Below are 20,274 nucleotides of genomic sequence, written 5' to 3' on the forward strand. Positions count from 1 at the left end.
AATCATCCCAGACGATTTGCACTTAACTCATCATGTAGTTACAACAAGCATCAAGATGGAGCCGGAAGATGTTATTTTGCTTACTTAAAGCAAAATAAATATCTATAGATATCTATCTATCTATCTATCTATCTATCTATCTATCTATCTATCTATCTATCTATCTATCTATAGATATATCTATATATATATCTATATAGATATATATATCTATCTATATCTATATAGATAGATATATATATCTATATAGATATAGATAGATATATATATCTATATAGATATATATATATAAGCCTCTAATCAAAGTTAATGAGTTGAATCTGATTGGCCTTGGACATAATGCCTATTAGGCCCAATCTAAATAATGTGTGTGTGTTTGAGGAGAGGAACCTTGTTGACATCTGAATGGCTGTCTTAAGTAGGAACAAATTTAGCTTGACTCTGTGACCTCCTATCTGATGAACTTGGACATTCTGGATAAGTGACATGGCACCAGTGGAATGTTTCTGGCCATCACAGAGTGACCGAGGGAGGGTGTCTGAATGTTGCTGAGCTCCTCAGACCTGAAACTGCATCTGGAATCATGCTTGGCTCTGGAACGCGTGAGGAACATCACTCGCTTCTATAATTAATAAAAATGCCTTTCTCTGTTGACCAGAGTGTTCATTGCTGAAGGGTCTCTGGCTTTTCTTCACCTCTCAGCTGAAGCCAGAAATAGACTGGCTGGGAAGCAGTGGCTTTGATGAAGAACCACCAATCAGATTTCCCCAGTCACATCTGCTCCCTTTTCTAAGGGGAATTCCAACACTCAGAGCTGATCCACTCTCTAACCTTCAATCATATTTCATCTCCATGGAGACAAACCCAGCATGGTTTCAGGTCTGAGTTGCCCAGTGATGATGTCATTGCTTAGGGAACTGTATTAGTCATGTTTGCCTTCCTATCAGACGCAGGCCGGGTTAATATGTGGGAGGGTTCCCCTTTGTCAGTGGTCCAGCGGTTGACATCAGCCCTGGAGCTATTCAGGAGCTCACTGTGTCGTTCCACGGCCCACTCTCTGGGTGGGGGTCACTGAATTCCTGGTGGGAAACGACCTGAGCCATACCACCCCCCCCACAGAGAGAAGCAAGTCCCAATCGTAAACTGGACAGCAGACTCAGCTCTTCTACACGTGTTGTAGTGTGCCATCACCGCTGACATAACATGAGCTCACTGCTAACGCTGCTGTTACAGACGCACTGATTGATGATTTGTGGCCAGTTTCTGATTTCTGTAGTGTAATCTACAGAAAAGCACAAATCATTCCTAATGCTGCTAAAAATATTCCTTACATTAATGTGAAACAGCAACGTCATATTGTTGCATGAAGTTGAAACTTGAGTGATGTGACTGTAAGGTAAACTCTTGATTTTTTTTTTTAAAGAACAGCATTATGTAAAATCAGCTGTGTTAAGCTTTACATCATATTCTGATGTTATTCTCTCATCAAAAACATACCAGGAGTGTTGCCTTGATTCTTTGATAAATGTTTGAGGAAATCCTTTAATCTCGCATGGCAGTCATTCAGCTGTGCAAAAAGCCTGGTTGGACCTAATGCCGCCTTCAAGACGCAGCTAATCCACCATCACCCTCATTTCTCCCACCCAGCTCCTTCAGACTAGCCAGCAGCAATTAGCAGATACCTGGCAGGATTGTGCATCTGCTGAGTTCATTATATGAGCTACTTCTCAGTGCAATGCTGGTAAAAACCTTGTTCAACTTCCTGAAGGCACAATTTCAGTAAGACCAGGAGTTCTTAGAGACAGAGGCCCAATTTCAAGACATTAAATTACGAAGTCAAATTTCTTTTAAGTTATATTTGATATATGAATCATTTTTATAGCAACTGAAAATAACATAGTTACTTGATTGTGCTATAAAATGGCACTATGTGCCTAGAAAATGTATAATACTGTCCCTTTAAGTATTTTCAGCAAAAAGTAACTGATTAATGATGCATTGTCTTGACAACATGGATTTTAGACACATTCAAACATTATTGTTACTTTTTATAAGTGTTTATTGGAAACACTAATTTATGACTCGATCTCTTTTCATGTTTAATTATTGTACATAGGCACATACATTTCTTTTTGAAAATGGAGTCAAAACATTGTAGCAAAATGTGATTTAAACCATTTTGATCTATTGTTTTACTAGTTTATTTTAGTAGCAATAAACTCATAACATATATTTTGATACACATTATTATTATTATTATTTTATTATTTTATTATTATTATTATTATTAATAATAGATAATACATCTGACAGAACATTCAATATATAGAATATTCACTGAACTCTGATCGCATGACATTCTGGGGGATACAGGCAGAGGAAGGACTTTAACCGCTCAACCTCTAAAGGCCAGCTAAGTTAGCTTGGTGGCATCAACTAACTCACTCTGTGATTACCTAGCAACAAGCTGTAGGATAACTTGTGCAGCAGCAGTTTCATGTTTTGCCACCGTGCCTCATAACTTCTTAAAAATAGGAAAAGCAATGGCAAAAACTGGACAAAAAATGAAAGGTCACACCACCACTTTGCCAGTATTTCAGATATTTAAAACAAGTAAAAACCTACCAATAATAATCAATATCAACTGATATGAAACACTTATATCGTGATATGTTTTTCAGCCCTACTTTCTTTAACAAATACTCTATATTTACTGATTCCACACCAAACAGTGTTGGTGTGAGCATGATCTAGTCATGCTTACATATGTTGTGTTCACTGATGAGAAAAAGATCTGATTCCTGAGTTCATTTTTCAGTTCATTTCTACTTTCTATGCACCAAACATTTAGAATATTTATTTAGCTTTAGGCCCTTCTAACATTCCCAACTTACTTTCTAGTCCCTGTGTCCTCTTCTCCCGTTAAACAGAAAGCACCAATGCCAATCCTCCCCAGCCTATTAAAGGTCATTACGTGACTCATGTAGTATTTTGGTTGAATGAATCACGTGCTTCCATTCTGCTCTCATCCACAGGTGTTCAACAGAAAACATTACACTGTTTCGGGTGTTTACTGAAACACCCGAAACATGAGTCATACATTTTCTTGTTTCTGTCAGCATCTTGGAGCTGTTTTTTTGTTTTTTTATCTTTTCTGTTTTCAGTGGAAATAGGCATATTTAGGAGATATTAAAGAACCCATTGATTTATCACTATTATTTGTTCATATTTGCAGACATCAGGGCTCTGTCTGCATGTTCTCACCAAGCAGTGCGGATGCCTGCAAGCATTTCAACAAACTGCATTAAAGGGCCAGTATGATGTAAAATCGTTGTTTTTTTAACTTTGCATCATGCAAATAACTATTTTTCCCCTCATCAAAAACATACCTGGAGTGTTGCCTTGATTCTTTCATGAATGGTTGAGCAATCCTTTAATCTCCAAGACAACCATTGAGTTGTGCAAAATGCCTGGCTGGACTTAGTTCCGCCTTCAAGGACCAAGCTCCTCCTTGGAGCTGCAGTTTCTAAGCTTCCCAGCTTCTGCCACACAGAGCAGCTCTTCCCCCACTCAGCTCCTTCAGACTAGCTAGTAGCAATTAGCAAACACCTGGTGGAACTGCTCATCTGCTGAGATCATCATACATGCTTCTTCTCAGTTCAGTGCTGGTGAAAAGGTTCAAATTTCTGAAGGCAGAGTTTTAGAAAGAGCAGGAGTTTTTAAAGAGACAGAGGTCCAATTTTAAGGCATTCATTTACCAATTCAAAATTCTTTTAAGTCATATTTGATATATGTAGCATTTTTATTAGAGGTGTGCCGATCGATCGACCACCGATCATAATCGGTCGATTTCCGTGAAAAAGTGTATGATCGGTGATCGCCGATTACCGTTTCTTGTTACTAATCACCAAAACCGATCACCTGTATCTCACGTTGCAGCCTTCGTGTGCATCTGATCTCCTCTTTCCTTCACACTGCACATCCGCACGGCAAAAAGTCCTGTAGTGTGGAACAATAATGCTCTGAGAGTGAATGGGGATGCTTGCATGTTGTGCACCTCGGGGGTGAAGCACGTCAAAATGTATCAACACAACAAATCTAATATGGCATTTAAAAAAAAACAAGCACTTGACGGAGTTTGGCTACATTGAGGCTCAATGCAGGAAAAAAAGGTCATCCGGAGCCAGATAGCAGGTAAAGCAGCGCACAACTACCAACACTTGGTATCGGAATCGGCAGCAAAAAACCTGATGTGCCTCATTTTTAAAGCAACTGAAAATAACATAGTTACTTGATTGTGCTCTAACATGACACTATGTACCTGGAAAATACATCATACTGGCTCTTTAAACTGCAAACAAAAGTAGATCATGAAGCATCAGTCATTTTGAACAACTTCATGGTTGCTATACTGTCAAAATCCCAGTAAGTCTCTGTACAGCTGACCGTATGTTTCACCCTTTTTTGTCTCTGTCTAGAGTGCCCTTTAACCCCCGATACTCCAAGCAGTGAAGCGAGAACGTGCACAAGCAACAGCCGCCTGGCAGCTTTAAAACGGCAGAATGACATCGAACTGAAGGTGAAACAGGGAGCCGAGAACATGATTCAGATGTACTCCAACGGCTCCTCCAAGGTGAGCACAGCACCAGAGGAGCAGGACTCACTCGACTTTCAGGTTTTTGCTGAGTCATGACAGGATGTCAGCGTGAGTGAGATTGAGATGCCACCATTGTTCTCATTCTGGCCAGTTGGAATAAGGTTACACGTTACGAAGTAATAGCTGCCGCTGAGAGATTTCAGCTTCGTCAGAAGGGTTCTTACCCCAGCTGCTGTTTTAGCTGCCACTTTTAAAAAGGCTTGGAAAACTTGGGCACATGAAACACAAAGTTTGCCGAAGCTTGTCACTGGTGTCCAAACCTTTATCCCACTGGGTAAAATCAGCAATTTAGAGGTACTACAGGCATAAAAACAAAAATTTTAAATATATTGAACACACACAAAAAAAGAATTTTATGTAAGAAAGTAGTCAAAAAAATTGTAAATCATAGATCCAAAACATAAAAAGAGGTTCTGTTTTTTGCCCTTAGAAAAAAGATATAGTCTGTCAATTTTTTGGGGCTGATTGGTCCAGTTTGTCTTTCTTGTTCAATTCTGATGAACATTAACAGGACATGGGGCACTCTGCTTTGGAATGAGCCCCTGGTTGTCACAGGAAAGCAAAAACAGACAGATGAGGCACCTGGTGAAGGCGGGGCCATCAGTGACAGAAACATAAGCTGGTAAATTTAACTCATGATGCCCCCTGAACTTTTAAATGATAGATCTGTCTCTCCAGTGTGTTTCAGCCACTTAAAGAAGAGCTCAGAATTTGAACTGAAAGCAGAAACTCTTAAACGTGACTTGAAACCCAGTCTGTGACATGGCAGCTTGTTCAGGGGGAACGTGAGAAGGCGCTGACACATACTGTGCTACACACACACAGCTGTTTGTTTCCAAAGCTGGATTGTCTCTTTCCCTGCACAAAGGGAGGACAGACTATTATTTAGGAGGGAGGTGTGTAGCATGAGGCTTCAGGTAATAACAGCGGGAACGCTCAGAACGTCTCGTGTTCATCAGATCTGCTGTCTGATGTTTAACTGTAAGACATGACCCCTGTATTACAGATCGTTTCTTATTTTACTCGGTTTCTCTAAAAAGTGTTAATTTGCCTTTGATTGAATTTGATTGCTCCTTTGATGTAATACAGAGATTCACCCAGAAAATGTTCACCTTTTATTTCATTAGTGACGCCACCAACGACACTCTTCATTGTAAAAGTTATTGAGGAAAGTCCACACTATTTCTGATCTCAATGAGGAAGATGGGGGAAGCTTTTTCTTTTTTTTTTTTTCTTTTTTTTTTTGTTCAGTGGTAAAAAAAAAAAAAGAAGAAAAAGGAAACTGGTGTGCATCTTATTTTTGACCAAGTTGTTCTCCAAATTAATCATTATTTTTGTCCACATTAGAGCTTAAGCAATTAATCAAATTTATCATGATTAGTCAATTATTGAAATAATTGCCAGCTAATTTAATCAGCAGTAATTAAAACTAAATTGTACAAAAAAACAAAACAAAACATACATTTAGCACTCAAGATAAAAATAAAAACTTCTTTGTCAAATTCTTAGAAAACCCCCGCTTGCTACAAATGTTCACACAAATAATCATTTCATTTTAGGGAACTATATGTTTATTTTCTTATTTAACAAAAGGAAATGAGTTAGTTTTACATTTTTGTGGATTTTTAATATTGTACACAATAGGCTGAAATGGTTAAATTAAAAATCTGGAGAACTTGCCAATTTTTTATCCAATTAATCAATTAAACGTTAGACTATAACTGTTTGCTCGTCCACATGAACGTTGTTTTCAAACAAGAGGAACATTTGTCGGCCTGCAGGTCATAATCAGGCCTTAGTATTGTTACCGGACTCCCAGCGTCTGTTTGGGGGGTATCTCTGTGTGTGTGTGTGTGTGCGTCCGTGCGTGTGTGTGCGTCCGTGCGTGTGTGTGTGAGAGGGGATGTGGGGAGGGGGGGTTGCATTTTGTGAACCTCCCCACTCCTCTCACCCTCTTCCACCTCCAACCAGACAGAGGCAGCCGTTCCGTTGGAAATAGTCCTGATGTCAGAGAGGAAATGCCTGCTGGATGGAGGACCTTCCTGCACACGCAGCCGTCAACAAGCAGCACTTAAACGTCACAGGAATTTGGGGTGGAGTGGGCTTTGTTCACGCTGAGTGTGTGAATGTGTGTGTGTGTGCGTGCGTGCGTGCGTGCGTGCGTGCGCGCGCGCGTGTGTGTGTGTGTGTGTGTGTGTGTGTGCGTGTGTGTATTTGCATGCATGAGAGGAACAGCAAATAGGAGGAACTCCACAATAGGATTCTGCTTTGTTTGCAGTGAACACAGTTTTCCATGTGGTCAGTTGTACCACAGGTCCAATTAAGGGCACAAGCTGAGGTTGTGGCGCCAAATCTGGTCTCCCTCTGCAGGTGGTCAGATGGTTTATGACGTCAGTAAATAACAGGGCTAGAGGTTGGGAGGCATGTGACGTCCACGCTTTTCCTCAAACCACAAAATATGAATTTAACTCTGTTGTTCATGACAAACACTTTCTAATGTAGATTTTCCTTTTTGTTTTTCACCACCAGGACCGCAAGTTACTGGCCGCCGCTCAGCAGATGCTTCAGGACAGCAAGACGAAGATAGAGTTCATCAGAATGCAGATCCTGAAGGCCAGTCAGGCCACGGAGCTGAGCTTTGAGAGCAATGACCTGATGGGTGAGCTGCCACACCCATTTACTGACCAGGGCTACACAACTACAGATAATTTAGCCTCTTCGCCAATCCTTGGTTGATTTGACACAAGTTTTTACTTATGGAATAGAGCTGTTTCATAATGACAGTGCTTTGTTTCATACCTGCTTTTAAAGACGATGATGTAATGATCTGTATTCTGTTGTAGTGAAGTTTGCACGGTTTAAAGTTCTTAAAACTCAAAGGAGGTAGAAGCGCCAGAGTAATGGTGCGCTTCTCCTCCCTCACCTGTTGCTGCACACCACCAATGTTTACTTGAAAGTAGGTACAGTTTAGCTTCCTCCATCCATTTTTTTACACCTTTGTTCCTAGTGGGGTCAGGAGGGGTGCTGGTGACTATCTTCAGCAAGACGTTTCAGGGAAGAAGCTGGGTCACCCTGGACAGGTTGCCAGTCCATCGCAGACAACACAGCTCCAATTTTCTCAATTTTGGGAAATCAGCAATCGGCCGATACTTAATGAGAAATCAATCTTACTTCTAATTTCATCTACCTCAGCAAAGGGCTGAAAATCAGCTGCTGTCCTGTTTTACTTTGTGGTGAGAGAGAGAGCTGACTGTTAGCCCCGCCCACCAGGTCACATCTGCATGTGTGGGGTTAACATTATTCAGCGTACTGCTAACTTAGCAACTGTGTTGCTATATTTAGCGACAAAAGCAACAAAAACATCTGAATCATCACGTCAGGCTTTTTAAATATCTGTGATTTGTCAGAACACCCCCGTTGTTGCAACTGTACTTGAAAACTCTTGCAAATTCTTCCTCCTGTTTTAGGCCTGTCGTATCAAGTAATAAATCAATTAATCGCATAATAAACTACAACAAACTCAATAATTTCCATTTGTATGATCTATCATTGTTCTCTTCTTTCTCTTTCTATGTCTTCTGCCTGGTACTTTGGTCTCAACTAAGGACAGTTTTGTTTGCAGAGACTCCATAATTCATTTTGTTTGTTGTTTCTGTTGTTTCATTATTTTGGATATTTAAAACCCTTTCTAGGTCCAGTGTCAGATGTCCATTAGAATTTAAAGACTATTGATCTCTGAGAATGTGTTCTTGCGTTATTATGCCATTACCATTACATTTCTAGAAAATTGTCTCAAAACAACAAAATTATAATTTATTGCAATAACTTCTGGGACAATTTATCGTCAGGCTGAACTTGTTTTCATGACAGACCTACTCTGTCTGCTTTAATCCAAGCTTCAAAATCTAAATATTTTTAGATTTATATGTGAAAAAAGGCATCATTAGAGCTTTAATAATCAGCTAGTTTTATTATTTCAAGACTTTATATTGCTTTTTTCTTTGTTTTAAATAAAAGCAGCTTGATCATGTTTATAAAATGTTGTGTAAGAACTGCAAAGCTTATTATTTTTACTTTTCCATAAGACATAGAAAAATGGAATATGATGCTATTAAAATTGCTGTACAAAACTCTACATGTGGGATATGAGTTACGCCTATAAGAGGTTGTTTTGTTGTTTCCATCCTGAAGTTACTAACAGCTGTGTGCTGGTTTGTTCTCTGACTAGCTGACAAGTCCATCATCAGTCCTCTGGACCTGCGGGTGGAGGAGCTGTGTCACCATGCCAGGATAGAGTCTGCAGTAGCAGAGGGAGCCAAGAACGTCATGAAGCTGCTGGGCTCCGGAAAAGTCACAGAAAAGAAAGCTCACTCAGAGGCAAGACTGTTTTAGTGTAAACTATAACATTCAAAGCAACTCTTCTCGACTTGCATACCTGCGTCTTACGGTTTTAATTGGCTGCTCTCTTCCAGGCGCAGGCTCGCTTTACCGAGTCCAGCCAGAAGCTGGACCTGTTGCGTTACTCATTAGAGGAGCGCCTTAGCGAGTTGCCAAAAAACCACCCTCGCAGCAGCGCCATCGTAGAGGAGCTGTCTCTGCTGTCCTCCCCCGCCCTCAGCCCCAGGTCCAGCATCATCTCCACACAGAACCAGTACAGCACCGTCACCAAGCCCGCAGCGCTCACAGGTAACACACACACAGCTCGGCTGCACATCAGAAACCCACAACCGTACAGTGATTTGTTAATGCAGATCTTGGATGATAGTGTGACGTCACCCTCCTGACTTGGCTGATGTTGTTCCAGATGGGTTATAAAATGCAACATTACTGTTTACATCAACACAGTGCAATGTTACATTAGCGAACCTGTTAGTCTTGTAAAGCCATGCCCGTATTTTAGTGTTTCCTCTCTGCCTGTGCAGACACACCCCTCCACCTGTGTGCCTGAACAAGCTGTAGACTCGCCCACAGCCTGGCTGCACTGGGACCGGCCTAGTCAAAACACCTCACAAAACCAGCTCATGTTTGGGCCAAAGATATATACACATGCATCTTCTTCACAGCATGGTTAGCGCAAATATAAGAAAATACAAACCTCTAAAAGCACAATTCAGATTTTGCAATCGAAGTTTTAGAGGTTTGCATTGAGTGTGGGCGAGCAGTGAGACTTTTATACTTGATAATTCTGCACCCGAAGAAGCCAGATGTGGTAGAACTAGACGTAAACAATGGCTAGATTGGTCCTGATATTGAAAACAGATCTAGATCAGGTATCGATCACAATGCACCTGATCCATAAGGGCAGATCTATTCAGTCTAATTTTATGCTTTGTGCTCTGAGCGAGATCATGTTTTATTTATTTTACATTATATTTAGAATTCCTAAATTGCACTTTCTAAATCATTGAAAGAAGATTTGTTGCAATTTATTTTTACATGTTTGATCAATCCAACTTTTTTTTGTCAGTTTCAGTTTCTTTAACATTTATTTTACACTGACTATCTTACTTCTAATTGCACTGACTGAAAACATGAAGGTTGTTTTTATATGTTTGACCAAGCTATTGTTGTGTTTAGCTGTGCTGTATTGGTGGAGAGTTAACAACTACATTTTTAATGCAGTACTGTGCATTAATTATGTCTGTTTAAAACAAAAATAAATGTTTTAAGTCAGTTCAGCTGCTCTGTGTCGGCCGATATAAACCTCAGATATCTGAATCGGTATCGGAAGTGAAAGTGGATCAGTACATACATGAAACTATAAAAGAAGTCTTCTGGTTCTGACTATGCAACAGGTTTCTCTGTAGAAGCTGCAGTTAATATTCTGTTGTGTGTTTTTTTAAATTTGCCTCCTCCATCTTATGAACTTGTCACAATCCTGTCCGTTTCCTGAACACTGCAGTGTGTCGTTTACTTTCTTCTTCTGTGAATGTGGGTCACTTTGGAGTTATGAACCATTCACAACAGAACTCTGATTTCAGTCACTTTTAATTAGTTCTATGAACAGCCACCAAAAAATAAAAGAGAGGAAAAAGCTGCTGTGTGAAGGGAGGCAAAGTTGGAACAATGACGCGTAGCAACAGTTACTACTTAGCTCTCAGTGTCACTAAATAACCTTGGATGAATCTTTTTGAATTAGGTGAGAAAACAAACAGGAGTGTTTAATTATTTTACATAAAGTAATCCATAAATATTATGCTTCATGGTGAGGAATAACATGCAGCGTGCTTCATGTTTCCTTGCAGTAGAAGATAATCTCAGGCTTGCACTAACAGTTGGTTTAGTCATCCTGCTTTCCTCAGGCACAGCTATCTATCAATCAGATGTTTATTGACTGATAGGACAAAGTTAGATTTAATAGAGTTTATTACAGTAATCATCTGTCTGAGGACGAGTGGACTTCTCTTTAAAGCTGATGCTGATGCATATAAATGTGGGATTTATTTAATTCTGCTGAGGTATCAGGCTTTGGCTGGATTAAGCTCTCATAAGCAGGGCTTAAAACTAAAACTGAGAGTCAGTTAGACCTCGTAGGTCTGGTGTGTGTTTTATTTTATTTTAGTCAACAGTCGCTCATAGAGTCGGTTTGTTGGCTTCCTCTAATAAAATTTAATTACTACTTGTTATGAATTGGACGAACCTGAATGTGATACTAGTCTACATGCAAGACTAGACTAGTTAGACTAGACTAGTCTAACTAGTCTAATATGACTCATTAAACGAGTCATATTTGCATTTCTGCTGCAGCTGCAGTATAAAAAGACGGTCTGACTGGGTTTGGAGCAACCTTCCACACACTGACTGGTTCGTTACTTTTGTCCTCAGGCACGTTAGATGTCAGACTCATGGGCTGCCAGGACCTTCTGGAAAATGTCCCCGGCCGTTCCAAGGCGGCCCCCAGCCCGCTGCCTGGCTGGAGCCCCAGCGAGACGCGCTCATCCTTCATTAGCCGAGCCAACAGGAACCGAGGCGTGAGCTCCAGGAACCTCACAAAGAGTGAGGAGCTCTCCAGTAAGTACACCTCACCTCCCTCTGACTCTGTTGGGATGGAAACTGAAGAACCAGGGGAGCTTTCTGGGGCCATTCTCGCACATTTTCACAAGAGGTTTCTTAACTTCCTGTTCCCTTTTTATCTACAACGCTGGTTTTTATGTGCACGTCTAGTAAATGTTTGAAACCTGGTTTGTTTATGTTGATTATGTCCCCAAACGCTGAGTGAGTCCAGCAGGTGTCCAACATATCACCAATCCCAGATTTGTTTTATAGTGTTTTAAAGCTGCAGCATGTAACTTTTATTAAAAATGTTGTATTTTACATATTTGTTGAAAGTGTCACTAATATGACAGTAGAATATGAGACAGATAACCTGTCAAAGATGGAGCTTCTTCGCCTCGTCCTTTTTCTACTATTGTGGTCTGCAGAAATGTGCAGATCGCAGTAGTTGGCCAGAAACAACCAATCAGATCCAGGAGAACAGTCTCAGCACTATCAGTCAACCTCATGTGTGTGCTACTCAATGTGCTAACACACACACACACACACACACACACACACACACACACACACACACACACACACACACACACAAATGTTCCAGGGTAAATTAATGTTGTGAGAAATTAATGTGTGTGGTTAACAATAATCACCCCACTGTTGCCAATTTAGCAAATTTATTGCCATATTCAGTGACTTTTCAGACAAAAGAAACTATGTTGGCTAAAATCTGAATCAGCAGGTCAGGCTTTTTAAAGATCGATAATTGGTGCACCCCTAGTAAAACACCTTATAGCTATTCTAAAAAAAAAAAGTCTGATTATTTACTAAGAAAATGACATTAAGCAGTTTGTATAATGAGTTAATAATAAACCCCCCAAAAAATGACAACTGTGGTCTTATTAGAAACAACCTGACAGCTCAGTGTGTTTTCTCCAGATGAGATCAGCGCCGTCCTGAAGCTGGACAACACGGTGGTCGGACAGACGAGCTGGAAGCCCGTCAGTAACCAGGCCTGGGACCAGAAGTTTACACTGGAGCTGGATCGGGTAACACACATCTGCCTTTGATCTCCACCTGCGCTGCCAGCTGGGCCGTTCTGCTCCAAGTAAATGTTTGCTGCTGCTGCTGACCCGATTCTGTCCCGCAGTCTCGAGAGTTGGAGATCTCTGTGTACTGGCGGGACTGGCGTTCCCTCTGCGCTGTTAAGTTCCTGAGGCTGGAGGACTTCCTGGACAACCAGCGTCATGGAATGTGTCTGTACCTGGAGCCACAGGGGATGCTGTTTGCTGAGGTAGGTCCAGCCACACACACCAAGTACTTCAAGCCCATAAAAGGATGATAAGTGTTTCTATATTCATAATCTGCTGTAGGAATAACACAGCTTTGGTGTCACAGTGAACACCAAAGCTGTGTTGTTTTTTTAGCTATTCTAACTATCTTTTTCTCTTGTTTTGTTTTAAGGTAACATTTTTCAACCCTGTTATTGAGAGAAGACCAAAGCTACAAAGACAAAAAAAGATTTTCTCTAAACAACAAGGTGAGGTGTTGCTGCTACATCAGTGTTTTACGGTGGACTGTGGTGGAAGTTTGATTTTTTTATTTTTAATGAATGATGCTACATGAAATACTAAAGCTATATGAAGCCAATTATTTTATTTAGCTTAACTTATTAAAATTGACCCTCCCAAGGAGATGGGGTCCATTAGACCCTACTGTTTTTTAGTCTGTGCACAGTCAAGCGGGGTTGCACTGATCCTAGGTACGCTTTTACATGTTTTTTTGTGTGTGTGGTTTCGGGAACTGATGGTCTGATGGGACAAGCCTAGCACTTCCTCGCTGTCCAACCGTAACTTTTGTTGAATGACACACTAAGACCGCAGGAGGGTTGAAAAAAGCATTTTTGTTTTTGTTTTTAGGTCTTAAAATAAGACCTAAAAACTAAAAGAATGAACACAATTTTTCAATGGAACATAAAATCTTTAAAAGAAAATTCCTTTAAAAAACACATACTTTGCAACCAAAGGACATTTACTTTAAAAAAAAAAAAGAATATTCTTTATATTATTGTTACTCTTTGTGAAAATGTTTTGCTTATATCACATGAAAACAAGCAGCATTTTTTTTATTACTGTTGTAGTTTAAAACACTAATATTTTAGTGTTTTAGATCAAAGTTAATAAGAGCCACAGGCTGCAGAGCCCTCATTTAGAGAAATGAAACTGCCTTACTTAAAATATATTTTTTTAAATTAGCTGATATGAAATGTTTCCTTTTTGCCTTTGATTCACACAGCCCATGCTTTCCGTCATATTCCTCGTTTTGTTTCCCTCTCATTTGTTCTCATCAGGTAAGACCTTCCCACGAGCCCCCCAGATGAACATCAACATCGCCACCTGGGGGCGGCTGGTGAGAAGAGCCATACCCAATCTCAGCACCAACTCTTTCAGCCCCCAAGCTCCTGAGATGGGCCATGGCAGCGTTCCTGGTTCGCCCACACCCAGCAGGTGAACCAGCACATCATTCTGGGCTGTATATGTTGCTTTTGAACTGTTTTTTTCTTTTGCTTGGGGGCGAGAAGTCAAGTTTATGCACAAAGATGTCTTCTGTATTTTAAAACTTGGTTAAATGTTCTTTAGTGTATGTATTTTTTGAAGTTACCAGCACACTTCTGGTATATTTCTACCTGTGTGTCTGAGCATTCTGGCCGATCACCAATCTTTAAAACCGATTTAGGCTGATACCAAATTTTCTTTTTTTCTCTCTTTTTTTTTTCTTTTTTCTTTTTAAATCTCTTCATAGAGCTACAAAGTTGCAAATTGACCTGGTGGGCGGGGCTAATAGTCAGCTCTCACATAGCAGAAAGACAAAGAGGACAGTGGCTGATTTTCAGATCACTGATCTAACAAAATAAAGGAAGTTGGGTCAGATTTATTGGTGAACTCCTTCTATCTAACTGTGACTGTAAGGTGAAGCTGAATAATTTGAGGGTTCTTCTGTTGTCTCTTAAAAGATGTAAAATAAAACTCCCCCTCCTCTGCTCCACTCACAGCGATCCACTGGTGACCAAGCTGGATTTCGACAAAGAACCCACACCAGGACCCAAACACTACGCAGCACCTGATGATGTCAGAGAACCACCTGCACAGAACAAGATGCCCAACAAGCAGGAAGTGGAGGTGGGATTCTGTCACAGGAGCAGCACGGTATCTGTGATGACGCTCCACCCAACACATGTCATGACCTGTGTGTGTCTGCAGGACGCACTGAGTGAATTCAACTTCCTGAACAAGAGAATCAGCACGGTTCTGGAACCAGACGCTGACGGGGTTCTGGAGCCAGAGTTCCAGCATCCCAACCTGGAGCTCACTTCCATCCAGAAGGACTCAGAGATAAGGTAGGACCGACTGCTTTGTCTTTGTCAGACTCTCACAATTTTACTGTTTTGGATTCTACATCTGTGACATATCCACTGGTTTTTATTTGTGTAAATGCTGCCCCCTGGCATCTCTAGCCAACATTGCATCCATTTATCTCTCTTCAAGGGAAGAAGAGCAGTTCCACTTCAGTCTCCAAGATTTTAAATGTGTGGCTGTTCTTGGACGTGGTCACTTTGGAAAGGTAAGTTCTTCTGGTTGTTTTCTCACAGACATGCTCCTTTCAAACATTATTTTTTCTCCCAGATTGCCATATTTGGGTCATGCCTTTCCGATAGATTTAAATAAACTCACCGATTTCCTATTCATTTTGTTCTTCAGGTGCTGTTATCAGAATACAAAAGTACAGGCGAGATGTTTGCCATTAAAGCTTTGAAGAAAGGAGACATTGTGGCTCGAGATGAGGTGGACAGGTAAGCAGTTATAACTGTCCTCAGACTGGACTGGACGCACTAAGGATAATGCCAGACTCTCTAAGGTTAAGGATTCTTGTCATTAATCTCAAGCTACAACTTGTGAATGAATCAGTCAATTTGATTTGTATATTTCAGCAACAAGGCCATTCAAAGTTTTTACATCATAAAAACATCAGACAGACACCAACTTGAGAACAAACAATACAGTTTGTCAAGTGTCATCATCAAAAACAGTCATGTCCATCATATGTTGGTGTATGAACTCACTTCCCAGATTTTTAAGCCAACAACTGTTAAACTTAGACAACTCCTGCTTCTTTTTAATACTGGTTCTACTTTGATTATTATTATTATTTTTATTACTATGATTATTAAACAATTTTGGCTCATCTTTAAGGCTCATCTCTAAATATTTTTGATTTTACAAATGGAATAATTGTTTAATCAATCTCAAATTGTGCTATAAAAATGGTACACATAAATGTTTTATTCTAAGTGTAAAATAATTCAGCTGAACTCTAATATGAGACATTTTGTAACTAGAGATGTTGAAATGAAATCTCAACTCCTTCAAAATGCTGAACTGGCCCTTTAAATGAGTGCCAAATGGCAGGCGCCTCAGACATACTTTGTAGTTTTATCATGTATATGAACACACAAGGTTAGCATCATGCTAGTCCTGATGCTAACTCCATTGAAGTCCTGCCTGTTGCTGAAGTCCAGCCGTCTCTATCTCTGTCTTCCAGTCTGATGTGTGAGAAGAGGATTTTTGAGACGGTCAACAGCGTCCGCCACCCCTTCCTGGTCAACTTGTTTGCGTGTTTCCAGACGTCGGAGCACGTCTGCTTTGTGATGGAGTACGCAGCGGGAGGCGACCTGATGATGCACATCCACGCCGACGTGTTCTCTGAGCCCCGGGCCGTGTGAGTGGCGCCGCAGCTTCCTGTTGGTCACACACACACATTCTGAACGCCACTGGCGACATTTTTGGTATTGAGCTGAATTGACTGAAAATGTTCTTTTTTTTTAACAGACGTAAATGCACTGAGTTACAAATGAATCTGATAACTCTGCACCTGTACAAACACTTAAATGCACCAACAGCTTCACAAGCTCGGTCAAATATGTAAAACAACTTTCATTTGTTCAGTCAGTGCAATTAGGAGTAAAACAGTCAATATAAAACTAAATAATAAAGAGATTGAAACTGACAAAAACAACAGGTTGACTACCCTGGTCAAACATATAAAAATAAACTGCAGCAAACCTTCTTTAAAAGGTTCAGAAAGTGAAATTAGGAATTCTAAATATAATTTAACAATGAATGTTAAAGCATGATGTTGCTCAGAGCATAGCACAGACTAAATAGATCTGCCCTTATGGATTTGGAACATTGTCACTCATACAACCACAACATGGCCTCGGTGACGGCCGTGTTCTTATTGCCATTCTGTCCTCTTGCAGATTTTATGCAGCGTGTGTCGTATACAGTTTATACACGACCACAAGATAGTGTACCGATCTAGAATTTGTTTCAGTATTATCCCTTAAATGGGATAATATCTGTACCCCGTCAGTGTCCAGGAGAAGGTAGTCCAGCTCCTGGACACTGTATCCCGTCTCCAGGTTACAGATGTTAAAATCTGATCGGTGCATCTCTAGCTTTCATCCAGCTTGAGGAGTTTCCCCATCACCATCGCAACCACAACTAGTGTGAAAACCATTTGATTTGATGCTCAAACTATTTTCCCTGTTTCTTTGCTCTCCTCGGTGACGGCCATGTTCTTATTGCCATTCTGTCCTCTTGCAGATTTTATGCAGCGTGTGTCGTTCTGGGATTACAGTTTTTACACGACCACAAGATAGTGTACAGGTACGTTCCTCTGGGAAACAAATCCAAGGGATTTTTTCACTGGTTTATAGTGAAATGACACTTTATCATAAATCCCTGGACAAAATCAAAAACAGCTTTGTTTTTGATTTGTTTTTGATGGTTCAGTTCCACATAGGAAAACTGCAGTAGGTCAAGCTAGTTTTAACTAGACATATATATGTCACCTTTCACTTCTCATCTCATTTTTAAAAAAAATCTTAAAAACTGGCTCTTTGAAAGCCAAAATTGTCAGCATTTAGTAAAACATATAGATCTTAAGGTGATTTATGTATTTTTTATTCTGTAGTTTTATTTAGTGTTTTTTATCCTTTTGCCAACAGGAATAGAGATGGAAATGAGCCACCTCATGTATTTACATGTACATGTTCACTAATATGTTTTTAAAAATAAACTTGAACTCTGGAGAATATATATATATATATATATATATATATATATATATATATATATATATATATATATAAAGTGACGTGCGGTGAGGTTCATTGCTGGTGAGGCACTGACTTATGACTTTACGGATGTACGGAAATTTCGCAGAAGCATACAGCGCTGGGGGGTAAAAAGACTAATCTTTTACATGTCATCCATAGCCGCGTTAACTCAGTGAAACTTAAAAATGTAGGTATTGATTTCGTGCTATGATCCACAGCAAAGTCATCTGTATTCGCCAAGCTATGCAGATTCGTTGCCATAGCAACCGACAGCAATGCCACTTCATGTTTTAGGATTTAGCACCAAAAAACATTCAAGAATTTATTTTGCACACAGAACTGAATATTTAGTCTGTTGTTGTAGTATATTTTAGGCTTAATGTTTTATTAATAAATAATTACTGTGGTAGATTAGCTACCGCTTCTACTTTACTGAATTATTTAGACATACAAACTGTAGCCCAAAAAAACTCACATTTCATTTAAAAAAAAAACATCTTATTGCTGTCTTACCTTTATGTATCATTGAAATTCATGCACCGCTAATTCTGCACAAAAATATCCGTTCATCCAAAGCCAAGTCTATTCTCGGCATGTCTTTTCTACTCCATTTGAGAATCATCAAACTGTCTCGAAGCAAAACTTTCAGTCCGGTGTTGGTCTTCCTTAGTTATTATTTCCTGCTTCAAGTGAAAATCCACTTTTGAAAACTGTTTAAGTGTAGAAATATAGTCTTTCATGTTGATGTCGGAAGAGAGGAGAAAACAAATGTATCGCTGTACTTTACTTATTTACTATATGGCTAGCTCCATGGCTAGCTCACTGTGTCTTACTCTTTTGTAAGATATTGTGGAGTCACAATATCTGGGATCATGAGCGCCCCCTGCCATGAGGCAAGAGAACTGCCTGCCTCACCTCGAGTCTGTTCTCTGCCGTTTCTGATCGCTTCTCCGCACACAAAACACGATACACACACAGTTGGTGACAAAAAAACACTTGTACATTATATACATAAGCTAAATTATGAAAAATTAGTCCATATATTAAATATTTTTTAGCCATTTTATTGTCGGCATACAGACAAGGACGCACATGCTCTCATAGAATGGCAGCCAATGCAGTTAGCTAGAGGTTGATCAATCCCAGGTGAGGTTCAGCTTGCTGCTGCCTCACCAGCGGGGCTTCTGAGCATTTGAATGGGAAAATGTGACAATCCAGCGATTTTGAAGAAAAAATCAGCAGAACTGGTTAAGCTAAGTAAAAAATAGATACCTTATAGTACAAACCAGAGGGTGAAAATAGCAATATAAATGGTTTTATTATTATATATTATTTTTCCATGATGACAGGTGAGGCAGAGCCTCACCTGCCTCCCCTGACCGCACGTCACTGAAATATATATATATGTATGTATGTATGTATATGTATATATATGTGTGTGTGTGTGTGTGTGTGTGTGTGTGTGTGTGTGTGTATGTATAAATAACGGGAAGTGTGTGTGTGACCCTCAGAGACCTGAAGCTGGACAACCTGCTCCTGGACACAGAGGGATATGTGAAGATCGCTGACTTTGGCCTTTGCAAAGAAGGTAAGATGACCGATTGCATGAACACTACTTCGATAAAATGCTCCTGCTTGATCCGGTCCGGTCAGCACAGCGCTCTGTGAAGTGGCATTGGTTCTGATCAGTGCGTCCTGCTCTCAGGAATGGGCTTCAGGGATCGCACCAGCACCTTCTGCGGCACGCCGGAGTTCCTGGCCCCGGAGGTTTTAACAGAGACATCGTACACCCGCGCCGTGGACTGGTGGGGGCTGGGCGTGCTCATCTTTGAGATGCTGGTGGGAGAGGTGAGCCGCCATCTCTGGGTAGATTACTGCGAGCAAGGCAGGGCTTCCTGTAACCGTCTGTGTTTGTGTCCAGTCACCGTTTCCCGGCGATGACGAGGAGGAGGTGTTCGACAGCATCGTTAACGATGAAGTCCGCTATCCACGCTTCCTCTCCACCGAGGCCATCTCCATCATGAGGAGGGTGTGTGTCAGGATGAGTCCACACTAATGAGTCACATTAATCTGTGTCCCAGTATAACGCACCGAGGTTGGAACCTGATAAAATGTCAAAAGGTTCAGGAAGTATCAATGTTTTTGAAAGGCACTGAAACATCATAAGTCCAGACGCCCTCTAGTGGCTACTGAGATAATTGAGTACCAAATCGTTTCCCCCGATACAATGTTTTATAACTAGCTCTAATAAAAATCCTTTAAATAATTTAAAAATCCAAATAAGATCCATCATATACATTAAGTTGATATATTTTTTGAGGTGTTCCACTGAGTCATCTTTTCTTTCTTCACAGCTTTTGAGGAGGAGCCCGGAGCGCCGTCTGGGAGCAGGAGAAAGAGATGCAGAGGAAGTTAAGAAACATCTATTCTTCAGGGTAAGAGGGGA

The 20,274-nt window shown here is 40.4% G+C and overlaps 1 protein-coding gene across 2 annotated transcripts in view; it reads left to right on the top strand.

Annotated features, from left to right (window-relative positions):
* The window catches only part of pkn2a (protein kinase N2a), a 41,243-nt gene that overhangs the window by 18,975 nt on the left and 1,994 nt on the right, over positions 1-20,274 (top strand). For both annotated transcript variants that reach the window (XM_015005960.2, XM_088014877.1), the window contains 19 exons: positions 4,479-4,633; positions 7,187-7,316; positions 8,886-9,034; positions 9,130-9,343; positions 11,483-11,668; positions 12,590-12,699; positions 12,801-12,944; positions 13,115-13,190; positions 14,001-14,157; positions 14,703-14,829; positions 14,911-15,047; positions 15,196-15,271; positions 15,409-15,500; positions 16,250-16,426; positions 17,314-17,376; positions 19,340-19,416; positions 19,534-19,676; positions 19,750-19,857; positions 20,183-20,263. In XM_015005960.2, the coding sequence (XP_014861446.1) occupies positions 4,479-4,633; positions 7,187-7,316; positions 8,886-9,034; positions 9,130-9,343; positions 11,483-11,668; positions 12,590-12,699; positions 12,801-12,944; positions 13,115-13,190; positions 14,001-14,157; positions 14,703-14,829; positions 14,911-15,047; positions 15,196-15,271; positions 15,409-15,500; positions 16,250-16,426; positions 17,314-17,376; positions 19,340-19,416; positions 19,534-19,676; positions 19,750-19,857; positions 20,183-20,263 (2,402 nt within the window). The remainder of the gene's footprint in view (positions 1-4,478; positions 4,634-7,186; positions 7,317-8,885; positions 9,035-9,129; positions 9,344-11,482; positions 11,669-12,589; positions 12,700-12,800; positions 12,945-13,114; positions 13,191-14,000; positions 14,158-14,702; positions 14,830-14,910; positions 15,048-15,195; positions 15,272-15,408; positions 15,501-16,249; positions 16,427-17,313; positions 17,377-19,339; positions 19,417-19,533; positions 19,677-19,749; positions 19,858-20,182; positions 20,264-20,274) is intronic.

This window comes from Poecilia mexicana, unplaced genomic scaffold, assembly GCF_051168715.1.
Source record: "Poecilia mexicana isolate PSO_F unplaced genomic scaffold, ASM5116871v1 scaffold_17, whole genome shotgun sequence".
Taxonomy (NCBI): Eukaryota; Metazoa; Chordata; class Actinopteri; order Cyprinodontiformes; family Poeciliidae; genus Poecilia; species Poecilia mexicana.